The 18186-nt window shown below is 39.2% G+C and overlaps 1 protein-coding gene across 4 annotated transcripts in view; it reads right to left on the bottom strand.

The window, feature by feature from the left end:
• LOC117418559 (tolloid-like protein 2) overlaps window positions 1–18186 on the bottom strand; it is a 90042-nt gene that overhangs the window by 36201 nt on the left and 35655 nt on the right. For 2 of the 4 annotated variants that reach the window (XM_059035758.1, XM_034031729.3), the window contains exons 2-4: window positions 10976–11086; window positions 3006–3086; window positions 8–178 (exon numbers count right to left, since the gene is read on the bottom strand). In XM_059035758.1, coding sequence (XP_058891741.1) covers window positions 8–178; window positions 3006–3086; window positions 10976–11048 — 325 coding nt within the window. In that variant the 5' untranslated portion in view covers window positions 11049–11086. Of the gene's footprint in view, window positions 1–7; window positions 179–2976; window positions 3087–10975; window positions 11087–18186 lie in introns of those variants that run through there. The other 2 variants (XM_059035756.1, XM_059035759.1) reach the window with 2 other exon arrangements.

Raw genomic sequence — 18186 nt, 5'->3', positions numbered from 1 at the left:
TACTGACCGGTGAAATTTCCTCCGATAACGTAGGGAATGACGCCTCCCGGCCATATCCTCTCCTGGCGGGACGTTGCAGCCCTGCGCACTCGCCTCCCTTCTTCACTGGCTCCCGCAGGAAGGCTTTTATTCCTTTTCTTATTTTGTCTGGTATCTGGAGCAAGTCTCTGCCTTGGGCCTACAAAACACAATACAACATACTTGTATATAAGCAGATTTGTATTATTTGGACCAGATTTTGAACATCTCTTCCTGGATAAATACACGTACAAAATAGCACGAAAAGTGTAAGTGTGCATTTTGTGAAAACTCAGGAGTGCCCTGACATCAATTCAAAAGAGAAATTATATAAATAGACTTTACAATGTATGCGGTGTTGCTTCAAATATACTCCTCCCTAAATTAGGAGATCCAGATACTGTATTTTCGATCTGAATTGTTGATATTAGGATCTGCTTTCATTTGTATTAGAAGCTTCAAGCTCAGGAGAGTAAATTGGTATTGTCCTCTTTATTCTTTATAATTTGTATTTCTTTATAATTACTCCAATTATTGTACCACATGAGACTTGAAGGTCCACTGATCCCATCCCAGACACCTGTCCAGCAGGGGTCTGTGGTGGGGTGGCCCCGCACCTGTGTGTATTTTGTGTTATATGTTGTATGTGGCGTGTTATTGTTGGTGTATGTAGTGATGCATGTGGGTTATGTAGCACAGGTGATGTAAAGTGTGTAATTGTATTTAGGCACAGAGATTGCACAATCACTCCACGTGCAGATTAAAATGGGTATTAGTATTGAAGCACAGGGAGCACAATTAGTTCACGTGCAGATGTACCAAGATTCCAATTGAATGATTGATTAGCAATCGAGTCTCGGTACAGCTGCATAAAAAGAGTCAGTCTTTAAGCACACAGGGTGTGTGTTCGAGAGTGGAGAACAGGATAGAGAAAGTAGGGAGTAAACTTTAAAATGCTAAAAGTAAGTTTAAACTAGCACGATACTTGTTTGTATTAGTGTTTTATTTAGTTTGGCCAACGCGCCGTTTTTTTGGTTAAGTGTGTTCTGTTTTGTTCAACCTTTTATTTTCTGTGTATTGATAATATTAAATCACCTTGCAGTGCTATGTTTCTTCCTGATCTGACGTCACCCCACACGCCATCCTTGTCACAGGGCCACAGTAGCGTGGCGAGGTGACCGAGTCAGATCACTTTAAAAAGTTCAGTAACTGTAGTACACACGACAGATATAGCCAGCCAAGAGATTATAATAAAAGCCACACTTGAGAAAGAGCTGAATAGAAGAATGCCAGTGTGATCCCGGGCCGAGCCTATAAAAGATGCCCAGTGTTTCACTCAGGTGATGTGAGCCAGGCCCGCTGGGTTCTGGTTTCCACACGCGAGAGGTCTCTCTGACAGAAATGACTACCAGCTGCTGCTGACTGAGCACTTTTCTTTGATCTGCACAGCTGAGACATGAACATGCAAATCATTCCTGTCAGGATTTAAAAGAAGCCAACAGTGCTGGATAAGTGGCTGCGTGAGGCTGCACACCTGTAAAGGCCTACTACAACATCTGTCACTGTGGGCCTTGCCTGAGCTTGAAAAGGAAAACTCTACTAACAATCAGGCAGACATGAAAATCTAACAGTTACAGATGTTACACAGATGAAACAATTCACTGTAACAGGCCTCTTTCCCCTCTGATTGAGGTTTTAGTTCAAAAGGACAGATGCTTATGTATTATTTAACAGTAGCATGAAATCTTTTTAAATGGGTTATTGCTCTTATTAGTTACAGTACTTCACTTTTAAATAATTGTTGTTTCTAAATGTAGAACTCTTTTATTAGACACCAATGTAATTATTTATTATTTTATCTTTTTTTTTTTTTTGAGTGTCCAATTTTCTACCCCTGTTTTTCCCCTCCCCACTACATCTCTTGATTGTCGGTAGGTGTCTTCCAATCTTACCAACCACCCAATCACCTCTTTACCCAAGGAGATCAACTGAAAGCATGCGGATGCCTGCTCAAGCTCACTGTGCACCTGGCCACTATAGGGTCGATATGGCAACGTGTGATCAAGCAGTTCCTGGCGATTTGACCTCCCCATCCTATGGGAGCGTGAATGACTTAAATTCAAACAAAAAAAAAAAAAGCTTATGGCTCATAAAAACTGACCAAATGTGTAAAATGTGCTGCTTGGTGCATTAATATTCATAATTATATATCTGTTATTGAAAAACTAATTTCATATGACCCTATCAACATTTTTATCAGCTTTAATTCCGATTTCCCTAAAATTCAAAGCTATCTATGAGACAAAATTGTTTTTTTTATTTAGTAAATCACCAGTTATTTTATTATTTTCTCCCAATTTGGCATATCCAATTATTTTTAGGCTCAGCTCACCGCTACCACCCCCGCACTGACTCGGGAGCAGAGAAGATGAACACACGCTGTCCTCCGAAGCGTGTGCCGTCAGCCGACCGCCTTTTTTCACACTGCAGACTCACCGTTCAGCCCCCTCACAGCTACAGCGTCAGAGGACAATTTACAGGCAAGCCCGCAAACGCCCGGCCAGACTACAGGGGTCGCTGGTGCGCGGTGAGCCAAGGACACCCTGGCCGACCTGACATTTATCTTGCAGAGCTTGCCTTTTCTTTGAATCCATACGCTGCCCCTTTTAAATGATGTTCTGCACTGCAACTGAATCGTTTCCAAATAGCTTCTAAAATTAGTATCCACACACCTACAGTATTGACATTTTAATCTGTTTATTCCAGCATGAAATCTAGTACCATGCATTGGTGATAGAGAGATCACATTTGCATTTAAATAGGTGCTGAATAACCTCTGGCAGCTGCAGTGGAAAGTTCTGGCAGATTAACAACATTCACATTTACAACTGTAAAATGCACACCACTGAGACAGCGAGAACAGCAGAAAACATTTAATGAAAAAAATATTAAAGATACCCAAAGGTCTGGGCGGGGTAACACATTACCCTTTATAACTTTTTTGCTTTTATGGTTTGTTGCTGTGGTCAAATTCTGGCTTGCGGGATTGATTTTCTCCCCAAGACCACCTAAAAAAAGAAAGAAAGGGTGGTTAGAAAATTCCTTCATACAGTGTGTCAGAAAACACTCCCATCCAACACAGCATTATGTTATGCTTATACTGTAAGAACAAAAGAGGAGACCGGTCAGCCCATCTAAGATCACCTGGTTCTAGTCACATGGGTTTCTATTAACCCTCAGAATGCCCCATACAACCAACAAGCATGCATTTTGTAAGACACAGAATTCTTAAAGTTAATATTAAAGTTATTGAAATTAACAGTTGATTACTTTTGTCAGAACATTTGTCAGCACAGTGCCATTCTCTAATTGCATTCTTTGGGTGATAATAATTTGCATTATATTATAGTACTTACTTGTATGTAAGTGGGCTGTACCATGCGTATTTGTTATGCAAATTAAACCTTTGATATGAATTCTGCGATATATAAAAGTTGCCTCTCCCTGTTGCAAGTCAGTATCAGTCACCATGTGCAAGACAAAGACTTTAATAGGTGGCTCATAGGACAGTCGTGTATGTGCTCAGTTGTCTCAGGAGTGATCACTTTGCAGATGGCCCATTTATTTTGGATATGGACTCACTTTAGTCACCTGTCTGCTTTGGATGCCCATGGCATGTTGATTGGAGCTGTGTTTTTGCATGGCAATATTAGTCTTTGCTCTTCTAATATTTACCGCCGAACAGTCTGTGTACCATTTTCTGCAAACTAGAACTTTGTAACATGGATCAGTATGGAGAAACAGCAGTGGTGTAGTTGAGCCAGAACGTGCTGGAACACTGTTCCTCTACTGTGTAGTCAGCAGTGGTGTAGTCGAAGCTGGAACGCTGTTCCGGTACTGTGTGGTAGTCAGCAGTGGTGTAGTCGAAGCAGGAACGCTGTTCCGGTACTGTGTGGTACAGTCAGCAGTGGTGTAGTCGAAGCTGGAACGCTGTTCCGGTACTGTGTGGTACAGTCAGCAGTGGTGTAGTCGAAGCTGGAACGCTGTTCCGGTACTGTGTGGTACAGTCAGCAGTGGTGTAGTCGAAGCTGGAACGCTGTTCCGGTACTGTGTTGTATAGTCAGCAGTGGTGTAATCGAAGCTGGAACGCTGTTCCGGTACTGTGTTGTATAGTCAGCAGTGGTGTAATCGAAGCTGGAACGCTGTTCCGGTACTGTGTTGTATAGTCAGCAGTGGTGTAGTCGAAGCCGGAAAGCTGTTCCGGTACTGTGTGGTACAGTCAGCAGTGGTGTAGTCGAAGCTGGAACGCTGTTCCGGTACTGTGTGGTACAGTCAGCAGTGGTGTAGTCGAAGCTGGAACGCTGTTCCGGTACTGTGTGGTACAGTCAGCAGTGGTGTAATCGAAGCTGGAACGCTGTTCCGGTACTGTGTGGTACAGTCAGCAGTGGTGTAGTCGAAGCTGGAACGCTGTTCCGGTACTGTGTGGTACAGTCAGCAGTGGTGTAGTCGAAGCTGGAACGCTGTTCCGGTACTGTGTGGTAGTCAGCAGTGGTGTAATCGAAGCTGGAACGCTGTTCCGGTACTGTGTTGTAAAGTCAGCAGTGGTGTAGTCGAAGCTGGAACACTGTTCCGGTACTGTGTGGTACAGTCAGCAGTGGTGTAGTCGAAGCTGGAACGCTGTTCCGGTACTGTGTTGTGTAGTCAGCAGTGGTGTAGTCGAAGCTAGAACGTGCTGGAACACTGTTCTGGTTCTATTTGTTGCAATGACTCGAGTCAATGACTCGACTCAGAATCAAGTCGCAATTTTTCGATTCGACTTGAGTCATTGCCATTAAATGACTCGACTCAACTCGACTCCCTGCTCAAAAGACGCAACTCAACTCGACTCCCTGCTCAAAAGACACGATTCAACTCGAGTCACGCAAAAAAGTCTCCATCTGACTCGAGTCATTGTCTTTATGATAAAATCAATAACAAACTAATTTCATTTTTAATAATGCAGTCCCTCTCTAACACATGCAGTCATCTTGTCATTTGCACATAAACAGGTTCCTGCCATGGTTGTTAAGACCATTGCTAAGGAAATAGAAAACACCTTTCTAGCCTATAGCACAGTTCTGTGATCATAACGTCACAAGCAGCAGGGAGCCCCGGAATCAAAATGTGTAGGCGGAAAGCAAAGACAGATTTCTGATCACTGATCACAGAAAATCCTGAGGAAAATAGTGATTTTTGAGTTTTGTCACAGACACACACAAAAAAAAAAACGACAACAGCATGGAGAGTACACTAAAAGTACCTGCGGTGGTGGAGTTCGCTTTTAATAATTATATGGTCGACCTGGAGAGAAACAAGCAGGCTGCATCCTACAAGCCCTGTAAAGCGACAATATTTCTTAGCAATATGAATAAACTGCATTCAAAACATAGCACCGGCAACAGCCATTAATTTATACCGGTAAGTTTTTGGTTTTTTTCAACAGCTAAAATGAGAATCTTAATTAATTAAAAACTCAGACTCAAGCTTGAAAAGTAAATAATTTGGGAAGTATTTGGTGCTCACTATTCTCTTTATTTAATGTATGTATGTATGGTTGTATGTATTTTATATATTTATTTTGGGACACCATATCTCTTATGGGTGCATTGTAGCTGTTTTTATATTTCCCTTTAAATTCAATTCTGAATAAAACATTGTTTACAGTACACATTTGTTAAGCTAATGCAAACTAATAAAAACTACAAACATTTGGAAGTTTACCTAAACTAATATTAGGTAGTCCAAGGTCAGTGCTAATCAGGGTCTGTGAAACTAGAGGTTTATGTTTAAAGTCCTAGTTAAAGACTTTAAGGTTTAAAACGTTTTTCTTTTCTTTCTTTCTGGTCACTCTTTAACATACATATACATAAAACTCTAACTTCAAGCTTGATGTATATGTATATGAAAGTATAAGATGTGACCAGAGATAAAGTTTAAAAGATTCATTTGTTTTTGTACTTTTTGCAGTACAGTATTATGTTTTGTTTTGCCATTAGGACTCCAACAGACACCTTTTTATTATGTTTTGTGCATTTGTGAAACAGTATCTGTTACTTAAAAATGTCTAGTTGACATTTAATGGAAAAAGACACTCCATAGCTCAGCTTACACTAAGGGGAGAGATATGTAGTACAGATTCTATGTTACCTGAATTATATACAATGTTGCCTCAGTTTCTTTATTTTTCTATTTGTTTCCTATGTGTTAAAAGCTTGAAGTAATATATCAACGTTAAATTAAATGCCACCAAATTTCCTTTCATTTGGTATCTGAAACAAAACTATAAGGGGGTGTCAGTGTTGAGAAGTGACAAAATATTAGATAATTTATTTGTTTTGTTGCATCATTCATAGCTCAGATTGTCAGAACACCGGGCTTGCCGGGGCAGAGCCCCGGAACCTCTGGGCGTGCAGAGTCATTCCCGGTACCTCTAGTTAAAAATCTCATAAAATGCTTTCTTTTTAAATTCTCAACAGTTATATCAAGTCTGCAAGTTCTTGCGTGTGTGCTAAAGAGAGACAGTCTGCTGCCACGTTTGTAGCCTACTTTAAATTACTTTACGATTTCAGCTTGAGTCCCCTTTAGTAAGATGACAAAAACTATTGTCGTTTTTTATACACAAATACGCTTACTTAATTTGATTCTCTCTTGCCTTTTTCAATTAATATAATTTCATTAATAAAGAATAAAAACATACTAAGATAACAACTACCTAGCCTAAGTTTAATTAATCGTTTTTGTAATCTACCAGCGTCTTCTGTTGCATACACATCGCTGATAATACTAGTGCAGCCCGTGGGTCAAATCAATGTTCGTGTTGGTGTGCGTATTTATTTATTTATTTATTTATTTATTATTTTTTTAAAATCAATGTTGTCCTGGAGTCTGAATGCCTTTTAATGTGTTTGTTTTTTAAAACCATTTAAATGCACAACCATAACAAAACATGTATACAGGCTTTTTTTTCGTTTATTTCTTATTTGTCCTGCGGTTGACTTTAATTAATTTTTTCTAAATGTACTACTACTTTGTATATGTAGAATACGTGAATGTAAAAACACCTAACACTGGTACATACAATACTATTTCAAATAAACGTGTTATGATTTTGAATGTGCGGTTTTTAAGGACGGTATTATTGTCCAAGCACCTCTTTCTTTACAAATTAAGCACTGGTCAGAACTAATGACTCGAAGTGACTCGAGCCAGATTGGCGACTCATTGCTATTTTGTATAGAAAGCAGTGGTGTAGTCAAAACGGAACGCGCTGGAACGCTGTTCCGCTACTATTTTGTAGTCAGCAGTGGTGTAGTCGAGCTGGAACTCGCATAATAGGCAAGCTAATTCACATGACTTGCATCTCCCGCACAACTGTCTGATTCAGTCAGTAGTCCTCTTGATGCAAAGAAAAGAGCGTTAGTATGTTCTTCTATTACAAACTACCATACTTCTTTAAGAAGGTTAAAAATGCTGACGAAGATGACAGCAACAGTGCATCGACTATGACTGGAGACAAACACAAACGAAGCTGAAGAAAGACACTGTGGAAATACTTGCAGAAATCAGATAAATGCATTACCTATTATATGTGTTACTAGAAGTTCAGTATACAAATAAAATGTGAATTTGTATAAATTCTTGTTTAGGAACATCAATATTCAGATTTAGGACCATGCCACCGATATCCAATTTGCACAAGTGCCTGATCCAGTCCTGATCACTTGGAATTAACTAGCAGCAAACTGCCAGCAATATACATTTTTCATATGTCTTAAGCTTTAATAAAAAGATGCATGTGATGGGAAACATTTGATGATAGAAAGAGCGGTGGGTGCAACATGCTGCTTCGTGCAGGGTGACTTTATTGTGAAATTTGGTCCATTCATGAAGTTCTGAGTTGTGCCTGCCAGAGTTCATCCTGAGTTGAAATCCTAGCTTGGTTTCTTAATAAAAGAAGGATTCCTTTCTCATGAAGCAATTTAAAATCATGTTTATTAAAAATGAGTGAGAAACGGCATGGCAAAGCGACTCGTTCCAGCTGAATGATCTCAACTCTTCATTATTTATTACCTTCCGTAGTGCTTAGCACCATGGTGTACGAGTTTAGCACCATGGTTTCTATTGGTGCATAATTCATGCACATGGATCTGTCTTAATTAGCAAAACGCTTTTGTGGTGCCCTCTAGGAAATGTATTCAGTTTGCACTTTCAGGACAAATCTAGCGTAACAATGCAATGCTTTGTAAACCGGGCTCCGGACTTCTTTCTTTTCAATCTTGAACGGTTATAAAAAGATCAATTAAACTTAAACCAAGCTGTGCCTAAGCAGCGCTAACTGACTGAAAAAGAGGATTAGCCCCTGGCCACTTTTAAACATACTCAGATCCCTGCTGTCAAGTACATGCCACTTTTTCTATCTAATCTCTTTACGTCTTTTGTAATTACAAATATTTTTACCCATGTTGCTTGCATCTCTCTGTACTACTGATGCGATTCTATTGCAACAGAACCTGCAAGATGAGTTCAGCAAAGCACCGGTTTGCCAAACGGTTTGCAAGGACTTATTGATATCTTACACTACTTCATAAAATAAAGATTGCCTCTGTTATAGAGCTATTAAAAGATTAAGAAATCACTGAGCCCAGTTCACAAATAACTTCAGTTATTTAAAAGTGTTTTTTTTTTTCTTTTTTTTATATATTTTGTATATGAATAAAATATTTAAGAAATATATTTCTTAACTATCAAATTTGAAATTTCTTGGCCAATGATTATCAATAAAGAATTAACCTGCACAAATGCAGCGTCCCTTATATAAGTTTCCCATAGTAAATGCACAGCTAAATGTAATAAATCATAGTGACAGCATGGTAAAGCACAGGTAAGCATTGTGAAGCATATTAAAAAGCATGGTAAATGCACAGTATGATCATGGGAAAACTGCAATATACAGTGCAAATGTACTGTGGTAAACTTGTATAAATCATTGATCACACAGTCAGATTTATAAGTGATCAGATCAGCAGGATCATTTCTCAAATCAGTGTGTTAGCCCAGAGCAACCAATGCCTCTTCCATTACGAGAAATACTCCCATTCTGTCCTTGAGTCCCAACCAGGATAGTTTTAGCCTGTACTGTAAGTTAATCCTATTGCTGTAGGGTCTGTATTTTGGCAGCACAGTTAAGCTGCACTACAGTATGTCTATATTCTGTGCATGTCTCCCTGCTATCTGCCAATTTATTGGTACAAAAAATAATGTCCTATTATCACATTAGCATGAAGGCATTGGCAAGGCTGTTGCAAAAATTGAAAAGCAGTTTTGTTAAATTATGCTCCCATTAAGAATGCCAAAACTAGGGATGTTAGATTTTGTTCATTTGCCTAAATGTTTAAAAGAAAGCCATCATAAGTAGCCCTCTATTTTTGAGATGCACTGCAACATTAATGTGTACGAGAGGACATGTGCACAGCATTTACTCGTATGTGGAAAAGACTTATTAAATATGAAAAACATTCCTTTACACTGCACATATTCTACTGTATAAACACTACAGATGACCTCTATGTTTGACATGCATGTCTTTGACAATGGTTAAACCTGTAGATATTTAAACCATTGCTCTACCAACAGAAGTTACCTGTTTTTATGAAGTGTTAAAGGCTTTCCTTGCATTATAAGTAGCTCAGGAGAAGCAAAGACCAGTATCCGAGTCTGGGGTTGTGAAGAGGTTAATCTTGGTCAGCAAGAGGTACAAAACCATCCAAACACCTTTACAATTAAATTATAAAATGGCTTGGATAAATTAAACAAGGTGATTGGCTGAACAAGATCACATGGCTAGGGACTGATCACCTCTAAAGATGATGGTACACAATGCCACTTTCTCAGGAACAGTGGCTTGAAACCTGGTACCAGGAGACCCAAAATATTCTCTGCACAGTAAAAGGGGAACTTTAATAATTACAGAGATAGTATTTAAAGCATTGGTTAGCACTCGTGTATTTATTTTCTACAGTCTAGGATTACTGGTACATCAGGTTTGTTTCTCTTCTCTTTTGTGTGCTTCGGGGAGGTTGGCAGCTGCACACATTCCATGCTGACAGTGACTGAACGAAATGCTGCCTACAATCAATGGATAGAATCTATTGGGCTCAATTCTTTCAACACACAAACCAAAGAGATAAACCCTCACATAGCCCACCAGTGTTTAACGGTGTAGTGTCCCCCAGGATTACAAATATCTTTTACATAACATTTAACAAGGTTACTATTAGATTAGATTATTCTGTGAAATGTTATCAGTACAACAAACACCACATGTGGAAAGGGGTTTTACTTTCTCAGTTGTACAAGAACTTGACTATGTAAGTTATAACCTCTGATAAAGATAGGTGCACATTCAGACACTGCCGAGTAATACTGAAGTATGTAATGTACGCGACTGCGTGGCTGGAATAAGTACAACCTGCTGTAGTAGGTTTGTTTCTTTCTACATAATTTAAACTACCTTCATTGATTATGTATATGACGTATGTCACAAGCGCATAGATCATTTTAATGGGTCACTTATTTCAAATCCAACAGAGGGAACATACGCTTTTCAGGTCTAATCAAAAAGACCCTTTTTAAAAAAAAACTGATCACAAGGAGACCTTCAAACCCTCACAAGTAACCAAGGTTGATAGCAAAGCATATTCGGAGATCATAGTAGCACAGTTTTTAAACCAGCAGAAGTGAATCAGGTGCTAGCATGATTTATCCTACTTCACTGCTGAAATATTTTTAAAACTGTATTGGGCACAACGCCTCTGACATACTATACACCACGACCCAAGGTTGAAAAGAAACAGATTTTTCCCATCGTGCCATTGCCTGATCCAACGAGACAGTTCACCAGCTGCTGCTCCTCACTCACCTGTATTGTGTCCTCCGATTCCTGCTGTGAGCTTTGTTATCTGACCGGTTCTGTCTATGTGAAATAACTTCATATCCTCTTCATCTAAAGCTATGTCTCCCCAAAAGGCAACTGTCAAAAAAACAAAAACATACTAGGACATTAGGACCAAGTGGCAATATCTACTAAATTAAATATACAACAAAATGTTATATTTTAGAATCAACAATAACCCCTTATTTGATCACAGTTTAGTAGTGTAAGTGGTAGCATTGCTACATTTACTTTGTTTCCAGATATCTTTGGGAGCCAGTCCAAGATGGAATAATTTGGTCAGGCTTCTGCATGGCCTGCCCGTCTCTGACTCTTCAGAGGCAATTACAGTTTGGTTGTTGTTAATGAGTAAATAGCTCTGAATTATGTACCTTTCAACTCATGCCATCAACACTGTACTTAAGGTGGAGTTGAAAAGTCACATGACTTTCTGGAAAGAAGAAATCAAACACAAGGCTAGCATTTCTACAGCACCATTATATTTTTGAAGCAATAATACTGGATTTTTAAATAAAACACATTAAAATGTATTTTTAAGCAATTATGGTCCAGGTCTTGTACAAGCTTTACCACAGAAACCTGGATTTGAACCTGTATGGATACGGAGCCACTGGAACCACTAAATAAACCAGTTGAGCCACCAGCCCCAATCAGTAAAGCACAGTACCGTAGAATGAGCACCAGCTGCTCCTCAACAGCCGCTGAAAATACATCACTCCCCGTTTCCTGTTGTACATCTTGGCTGAGAAACCTGACCAGCACATTCTCAATAACTCATACCATTTGGTAAACATACAGCAATACGCTGTTTTTCATTATTCATTTGTACTTGTGGGTTAAAACACTTAGTTTATTAACCTCAACGACATTGAATAAACATAGGGAAGGCTTTTTGTTTTCTTTTTTTTTTTTGACAAACACAGCCAAGAGTAGACTTTTAACTCCTGAATCTTGCACTAATAGGGCTGAGTGTAACAGTAACTAGTGGATTTGAGTATTATTAAGAAGGGTTTTTAAAACAATTTGAGATGAATTGCTGACAGGATAGTTGGCATTTTGGTGCTGATTGTTGTTGTGGTTTTGTGCAATGGTATGGACTATCCATGGAGGGCTAAGATAGGCCGGTTTTAAACCCAGGTCTCCTGAGGTGAAGGGCTGTCATTAACTGCTGACCCTTGTTCAACAAGGTTTAAGAACACATTTGTATCAAAGTGGATTAGTAATAGAGATTGTCACCAATTAATTAAACCATTAAAGGCCACTGGCAGCTAATGCAGGTATGATTTAGTGAACATTTTGGCAAAGCTCCTCTCTTTCAAATGGCTTGCCAGCAAATCAAGCTTTAAACCAGTTTGGACTAAAACGCTGAAATGGAAATTAGTGGAACTAAAGTGATTAAGATCAGCTTCTCTGCTAGGAAAAACTGCTGCCTGTCACAGTGACGGGTCACTAAATGTTTTACCGGTCACAATGCAAAATGTCATGGTCATTCGCCTGACATCTGTCCACTCTTAAAGCAATACACATACATTTCGTTATGGAGAAAAAATAGGCCTATGAGAGAAAAACAAAATAAAAAACTGATGGGTAATTTCCAGTTAACGGAAACACTAAATATGGCAGGAAGCAGTACAAGTAGTTACTGCATCACAATGCTCATTGAAGCAAAGGGTTTCATCCAGAGGCTAACTGCCAGTTCAAATTCAAATTATTTGTCATTTACTGAAAACCTAATGAATCAGGGTTATTTTTAAGAATGTTACAAATACTCTAGTGATGGAAATTATGTAATCTAGTATTTTTTCATGGCATACAAAACAGAGTTAGATTGAGTAATGATGTCAAATACAAGAATGATATTCTCACCTAAAAAAAATGTTATTCATTGTATGTGGACCACTTAATGTAACAAAAACTTGATCAATGGATGGAAAAAGGCAAAATGTATGTGTACACCACCACCAGACATCAAAACTCAATGGTCCACTGTTGCAGGGCAAAACTGGACTGGTTGCAGCTGGGAGCAAGTAAAGTATTGAGGAATTCCTTGGTAATAATAATAATAATAATAATAATAATAATAATATTTATTTTTATATAGCACCTTTCATAGTGGACCACCATCACAAAGTGCTTTACAGAGGTAAGCTGTAAACTGTGCATTATATGCAGAGTCACTTACAAAAGGACATTGATTTAACATCTCATCCGCAGGATGGAGCACAATGGTAGTCTTGTACAGTTCATTTCAACCACAAATCAGTCTGTTTCTACAGACCTCTCAGACAGTAAAAGTGACAGAAAAAAACAGCATGACGATTGTCAGTTCACACCTCAGTGCCAGGGGCTGGGATCTGTTTCTGGCCAGGTAATAAAATCAATCTGTTATCACCTAACTGGAGAGAGCTGTCTAGTAAACTCTCAAGATTTACATTCAGGTTTTTGCCACAGCATGTTATTGTACAATGCAGACTCGTTTAAAATGGACCCCACTGTCTTAAAAGTTTCTTTTAACCTCATAAACCTACAAATATTTTCCAGCGTTTTAGCAGTATGTTAAATGCCCCATTACAATGCAGGTAGATAGATAACTGGTTTAAAGCTTGGGAAATTGATCGACATGATTTCAGCCACACACAAAATCCAAAAGGATTTAGACTGCATACAGAATTGGCCAGAAATGTGGCAAATGGGATTTAATGTAAACAGATGTATAGTAGGATAAAATTATAGGATCTAAATATAAACAGGTGGTCGAACTAGAACATGCGCATCAAGAGAAATATGCTGGTGATGTAATAGACATCACTGTTAGCAACCAGACGGTGTGGGTAAGCAATCAAAAAAGCAAAAAGAATGCTTGGGTATATAGTACAAAGCCAAGGAGGTTAAGATGAGTTTGTACAATGCACTGATTGGACTGTACTTCTGGTCACCACATTACTAAAAGGACATTGTGGCCCTGGAGAGTGGAGAGAGTTCAATGAAGAGCAACCAGACTAATCCGGGAGGAAACCAGGACCAGAGGACACAGTTTGAAATAAAGTGGAGATACAGTTAGGACAGAGACACTACTTAACACACAGAGGGGTGAGGGAATGGGTTACCTAGTCATGTTGCTGATCCTTTCAAGCAGCAACGTTAAGCACTTGCAGTAGTTTTCTGTCCTTGTTATTTTCAGTAAATCGGTTAAGCAGACTTCTTACAACTCCTACATTATATCTAGTTAGGTTACATACAGTATTTTCTGTTATACTGTACGCAGTGTGCAACTGAAAATACTGTATGGAATTGGTAGCACTAAATTACTTTATAGTTCAAGTTGCATTGCTAGCCTGTTTTATAGAAGATGCCAACCAAAAGATATTTAGCCTATGAAGCAGCAAATCTGATAGTCTGGAAATCAATGAAGAATCAAAACAAGGAAATTATCAGTACAGCCGGTGAAGTTGTCAGCGATGATAAGACCAACATCAACCACAGAGAAGGATTAAAAACACTGCAAGTACATGGTCACAGTAAATGACCTGTGGCAGGGATGAGGTACTGTACCCTGCACTGGGGAATGGCTCCCCCAAAGGCTTGATATGGCAAATATAGGTTTAATATCATGAAGGTGAGTCAACCACCCTTCCAAATGATTTTTACAGAGACAGCCAGGTGAAGAAAACTGTCTCCTCAATTGGCAATGACAGGCTGACTGCATTAAAGGGGAGGCTGATTACCAGAAACAGAGACGATATACAGTAAGCTTGTGTAAAATGGTTCAAGACTAAAAACCTGTGTTCGAATACTGCAGCCCACTATTTATTGTATGTATTGTCTGAATTTCCTTTGTTTAACCTTTTTTTGTACCAAGTATTTATTTTGTTTCTGAACAATAAAAGTGTATGCAGCTAAACGATCCTGTCACAGATACCCACAAAATCACTGCGTACCTCATTTGACCTTCCCCTCATGACGATTTATTATGCATGGATGGCTTTTCATGCACAGACTATGTGGATCTGGTGGATAATTACAACTACCAATAAAGAAAGGGTTACCCACACTTACAATTATATAAGCAAAGTTGTAAGTGCACTTGATGCTTGAGTGCACTCTGCTAAGGTTTTAGTTTTAGGTCTTGGCAAAAAGCAGTCTGATAATTTATGTCCAACAATAAAGGCAAAAGTCCAGGAAACAGCCTGGCCCACTAAAAGCCAATTTACCTTATCAGTTAACAAGCCACCTGAAACATGAGAGAAGAGGAGATTTTAAAAGGACACCACAATCAAAAACTAGACGAGTGTTTGAGGGCAGTTTGGATAAAGGGGCTGCCCCAGAATCAGAATACATTTCCAGACAGTGTATCCAGGAGCTGGGAGCCTTCATGAAAAGCAACCCCCCCCCCCCCCCCAAAAAAAAAAGAAAATTAAAAATAAAGAAAGCACAGCTCAAGTCAAATTACTGCAGCTACTGCCCCGAGACTGGATCAATTTTATAATAAATCAGTCCATTCCGTCAATCCGTCAATCGGTCTGTCAATCGTCGCCAGCTATTAGTCTGGTCGACGCAGACCACAGCGGAGTACCCAAGCCTTTTGGTCTCGGGCCAGGCACATCCAATTCCGTCCCATTTCTTGTCGGAGCTGGTCTCTCCACCGAGTGGCTGGACGACCGAGCAGTCTTTTGATGTCGAGTGGCAGCCATTCAGTCACGGCCAGTGTCCATCGGCCGTCGGTCCTCCTTGCCAGGTGGCCGGCCCAGCGCTTCTTCGACTTGTCGGCCAACTCGACCGCGTCTTTGACCTTGGTCATCTGCCGCATCTGCTCGTTGCTGATCCGGTCCGTCCGCCTGACGCCAACCGGCACTCGATCGCCCGTTCGGTGACGGACAGTTTCAGCCGGTCGGCCGCAGTCAGCGACCATGTATCTGCGCCGTAAAGCATCGCCGGTAGCACGGTGCTGTTGAACAATTCGGCGCGCCGGGTCATGTTGTTGCCCATGGTGTTGACCACCTCGGCGATGGAGGCGTAGCTGATCCAGGCGGCCTTCCGTCTGCGCGCTAGCTCGCGGCTGTTCTTGTGCTCCATCGTCAGTTCTTGGCCCAGATAGATGTAGCTGTCGACCTGCTCGATTTGGTTCTGGCCAATGTGGATGGTGTTGTCGGCGACCTGTGCGTTTCGCATCCACTTGGTCTTGGCCATGTTGATCTTGAGGCCGACCATCAGTCCATTAGGAGGATCACAGCAACAAGCAGTATTTCAATTCTAGAAATACATGGCGCCCAGCTACACATTTTTGAACCTGAGGTTTTCAACATGTTCTGCAGGTAATGAAAGAAACATCCCACATAGTGTACACTTTGTTTATGTACAAAAATGTGGAAGTAAGATAAATATGCTAGCTGATGCATTTTGGCTGTTTAACTATATTCAAATCAGGGTTTGGGGCTGGTTCCGTTTACACCAAAACCCAAAATGAATGAAAACATAAGCTTTAGGAATAACTATTTAGAATGAAGTGATTTCTGAAACCCAGCAATCTTTTCTACCGTTGGTCAGCTCCAGTCATTCTTTAAGATCATCAGTCCATAACCCATATTCCCTCTTTTAAGTTCAACATGAGGAAAGGATATATTTTTTGCCTCATTTCCCACTGTGCTGTAATTATTAGGTACAGTATGACAAATTTCATTTAAGTAAAAAAAAAAAAAAAAAATGCTATATTACACTTTCTGTAATTATAACTGTTTCATGTATCCCTTTCACTCTTACATTTATTTTCATAATGCATGTTCCTTAAACTGGGACATTAACTGGGACAGCCTAGGCCTAAAGAATAACTTACTGAAACACAATTTAATAAGGGAGAGTGGAAAATCAAGGTCAATGTTTTTTTAAAATAATCTGTCACTACACTTGAGGCCTGTATGGAACTGTTGACTTTTCCTACTTGCTGTAAATAGCTGAGTTTTCCTGCTTTTCCTCTTGGAAATGTATATTCTTGAACTGCTTTTCAGCTTTTCCTGGTTATTGTTTTTTTAAAAATAAAACAGGAACGGTCACTCAGTACCATGTTATTTACAGTAACGGTTGGATGAGTAACACAAGTGTAAAAAAACCAACAGCAGTATTTCATGAGCGTTCGTTGAAAACCATATAGGTGTATATTTTATTTTCTTTTGTTTCAGATTCTTTTTAGCTTTACTGTTCAGTAGCAGGGACTTGTTTGATGCTTGCTGGAGTCAAGGTAATACGCCATGATATCACAGTGAGGCCTTGCAGTCAGCTTTTTTCCCCAGTTACAACATCACTTTGATAGATTGAATTCAGTGGCTAATTTAGGCGAACTATTTTAAAAGGTAAGTATGTTTTAGATAGCAATTACTTTTTTGTTGCAAAAGAAATATTCCAGTTTTCCCTATATGATTAACTAACGTTATTCTCCAAGTTAATTAGCCGCATGTGGTATAAAACAAATGTATTTTGTGTACTAGAAAGCTGAAGTGCTTTCATTTTTTTGCTGTTACTTTGTAAGTATGCTCACTCTGCAACACTAGTCTTGATAAAGCACATTTGGTTTTACAGAGTCTTTACTGTAAGATGTATTATGCTTGGACCTAGCTTTGTCAGATGGTAACTGTTCAACAGATGGAACTTATGACTTCAGTGACACTGATTACATCACTTCAGTAGCATGTAAGTGTATCCCTGCTGTTAACTTAATAAAGACGATGGGAAAGAATTATCAAGACCCTTTTTAAAATTACTAAAAAAAAAAAAAAAAGGTGTGTTTTGTATATTATCGCCTATTCATTCATGGATTTGAAATAAGTTGCTGTTTGTACAGTCTAACCCCCTTAAGTGTATTAATTTATTTATTTATTGCATTTATATAGCCCTTTGTATACAAAAGTATTGCAAAGCACTGTACAGTACACAGCAGAAAAAAAAGAACAAACCACAATACATTTGTATAGCATGTCACATATACAACTGCCACAGTCAGACCATTTAAATAACATTATACACATAATAATACAAAAGCAGCAATTTTAAAGTTACATTAAAACCCACTAAGATAAGAACTCCATTTTATAAAAGTGTGTTTTTATACTTGAAAACTGTAATGGTCTCAGCTTCCCAGACAAACGAAGGCAGAGCATTCCATAATTTAGGAGCTCTACAAGAAAAAG

Source organism: Acipenser ruthenus, chromosome 13, assembly GCF_902713425.1.
Source record: "Acipenser ruthenus chromosome 13, fAciRut3.2 maternal haplotype, whole genome shotgun sequence".
NCBI lineage: Eukaryota > Metazoa > Chordata > Actinopteri > Acipenseriformes > Acipenseridae > Acipenser > Acipenser ruthenus.
The sequence above is the reverse complement of the archived record's forward strand: the minus strand, read 5'-3'. Positions and strand labels throughout refer to the sequence as shown.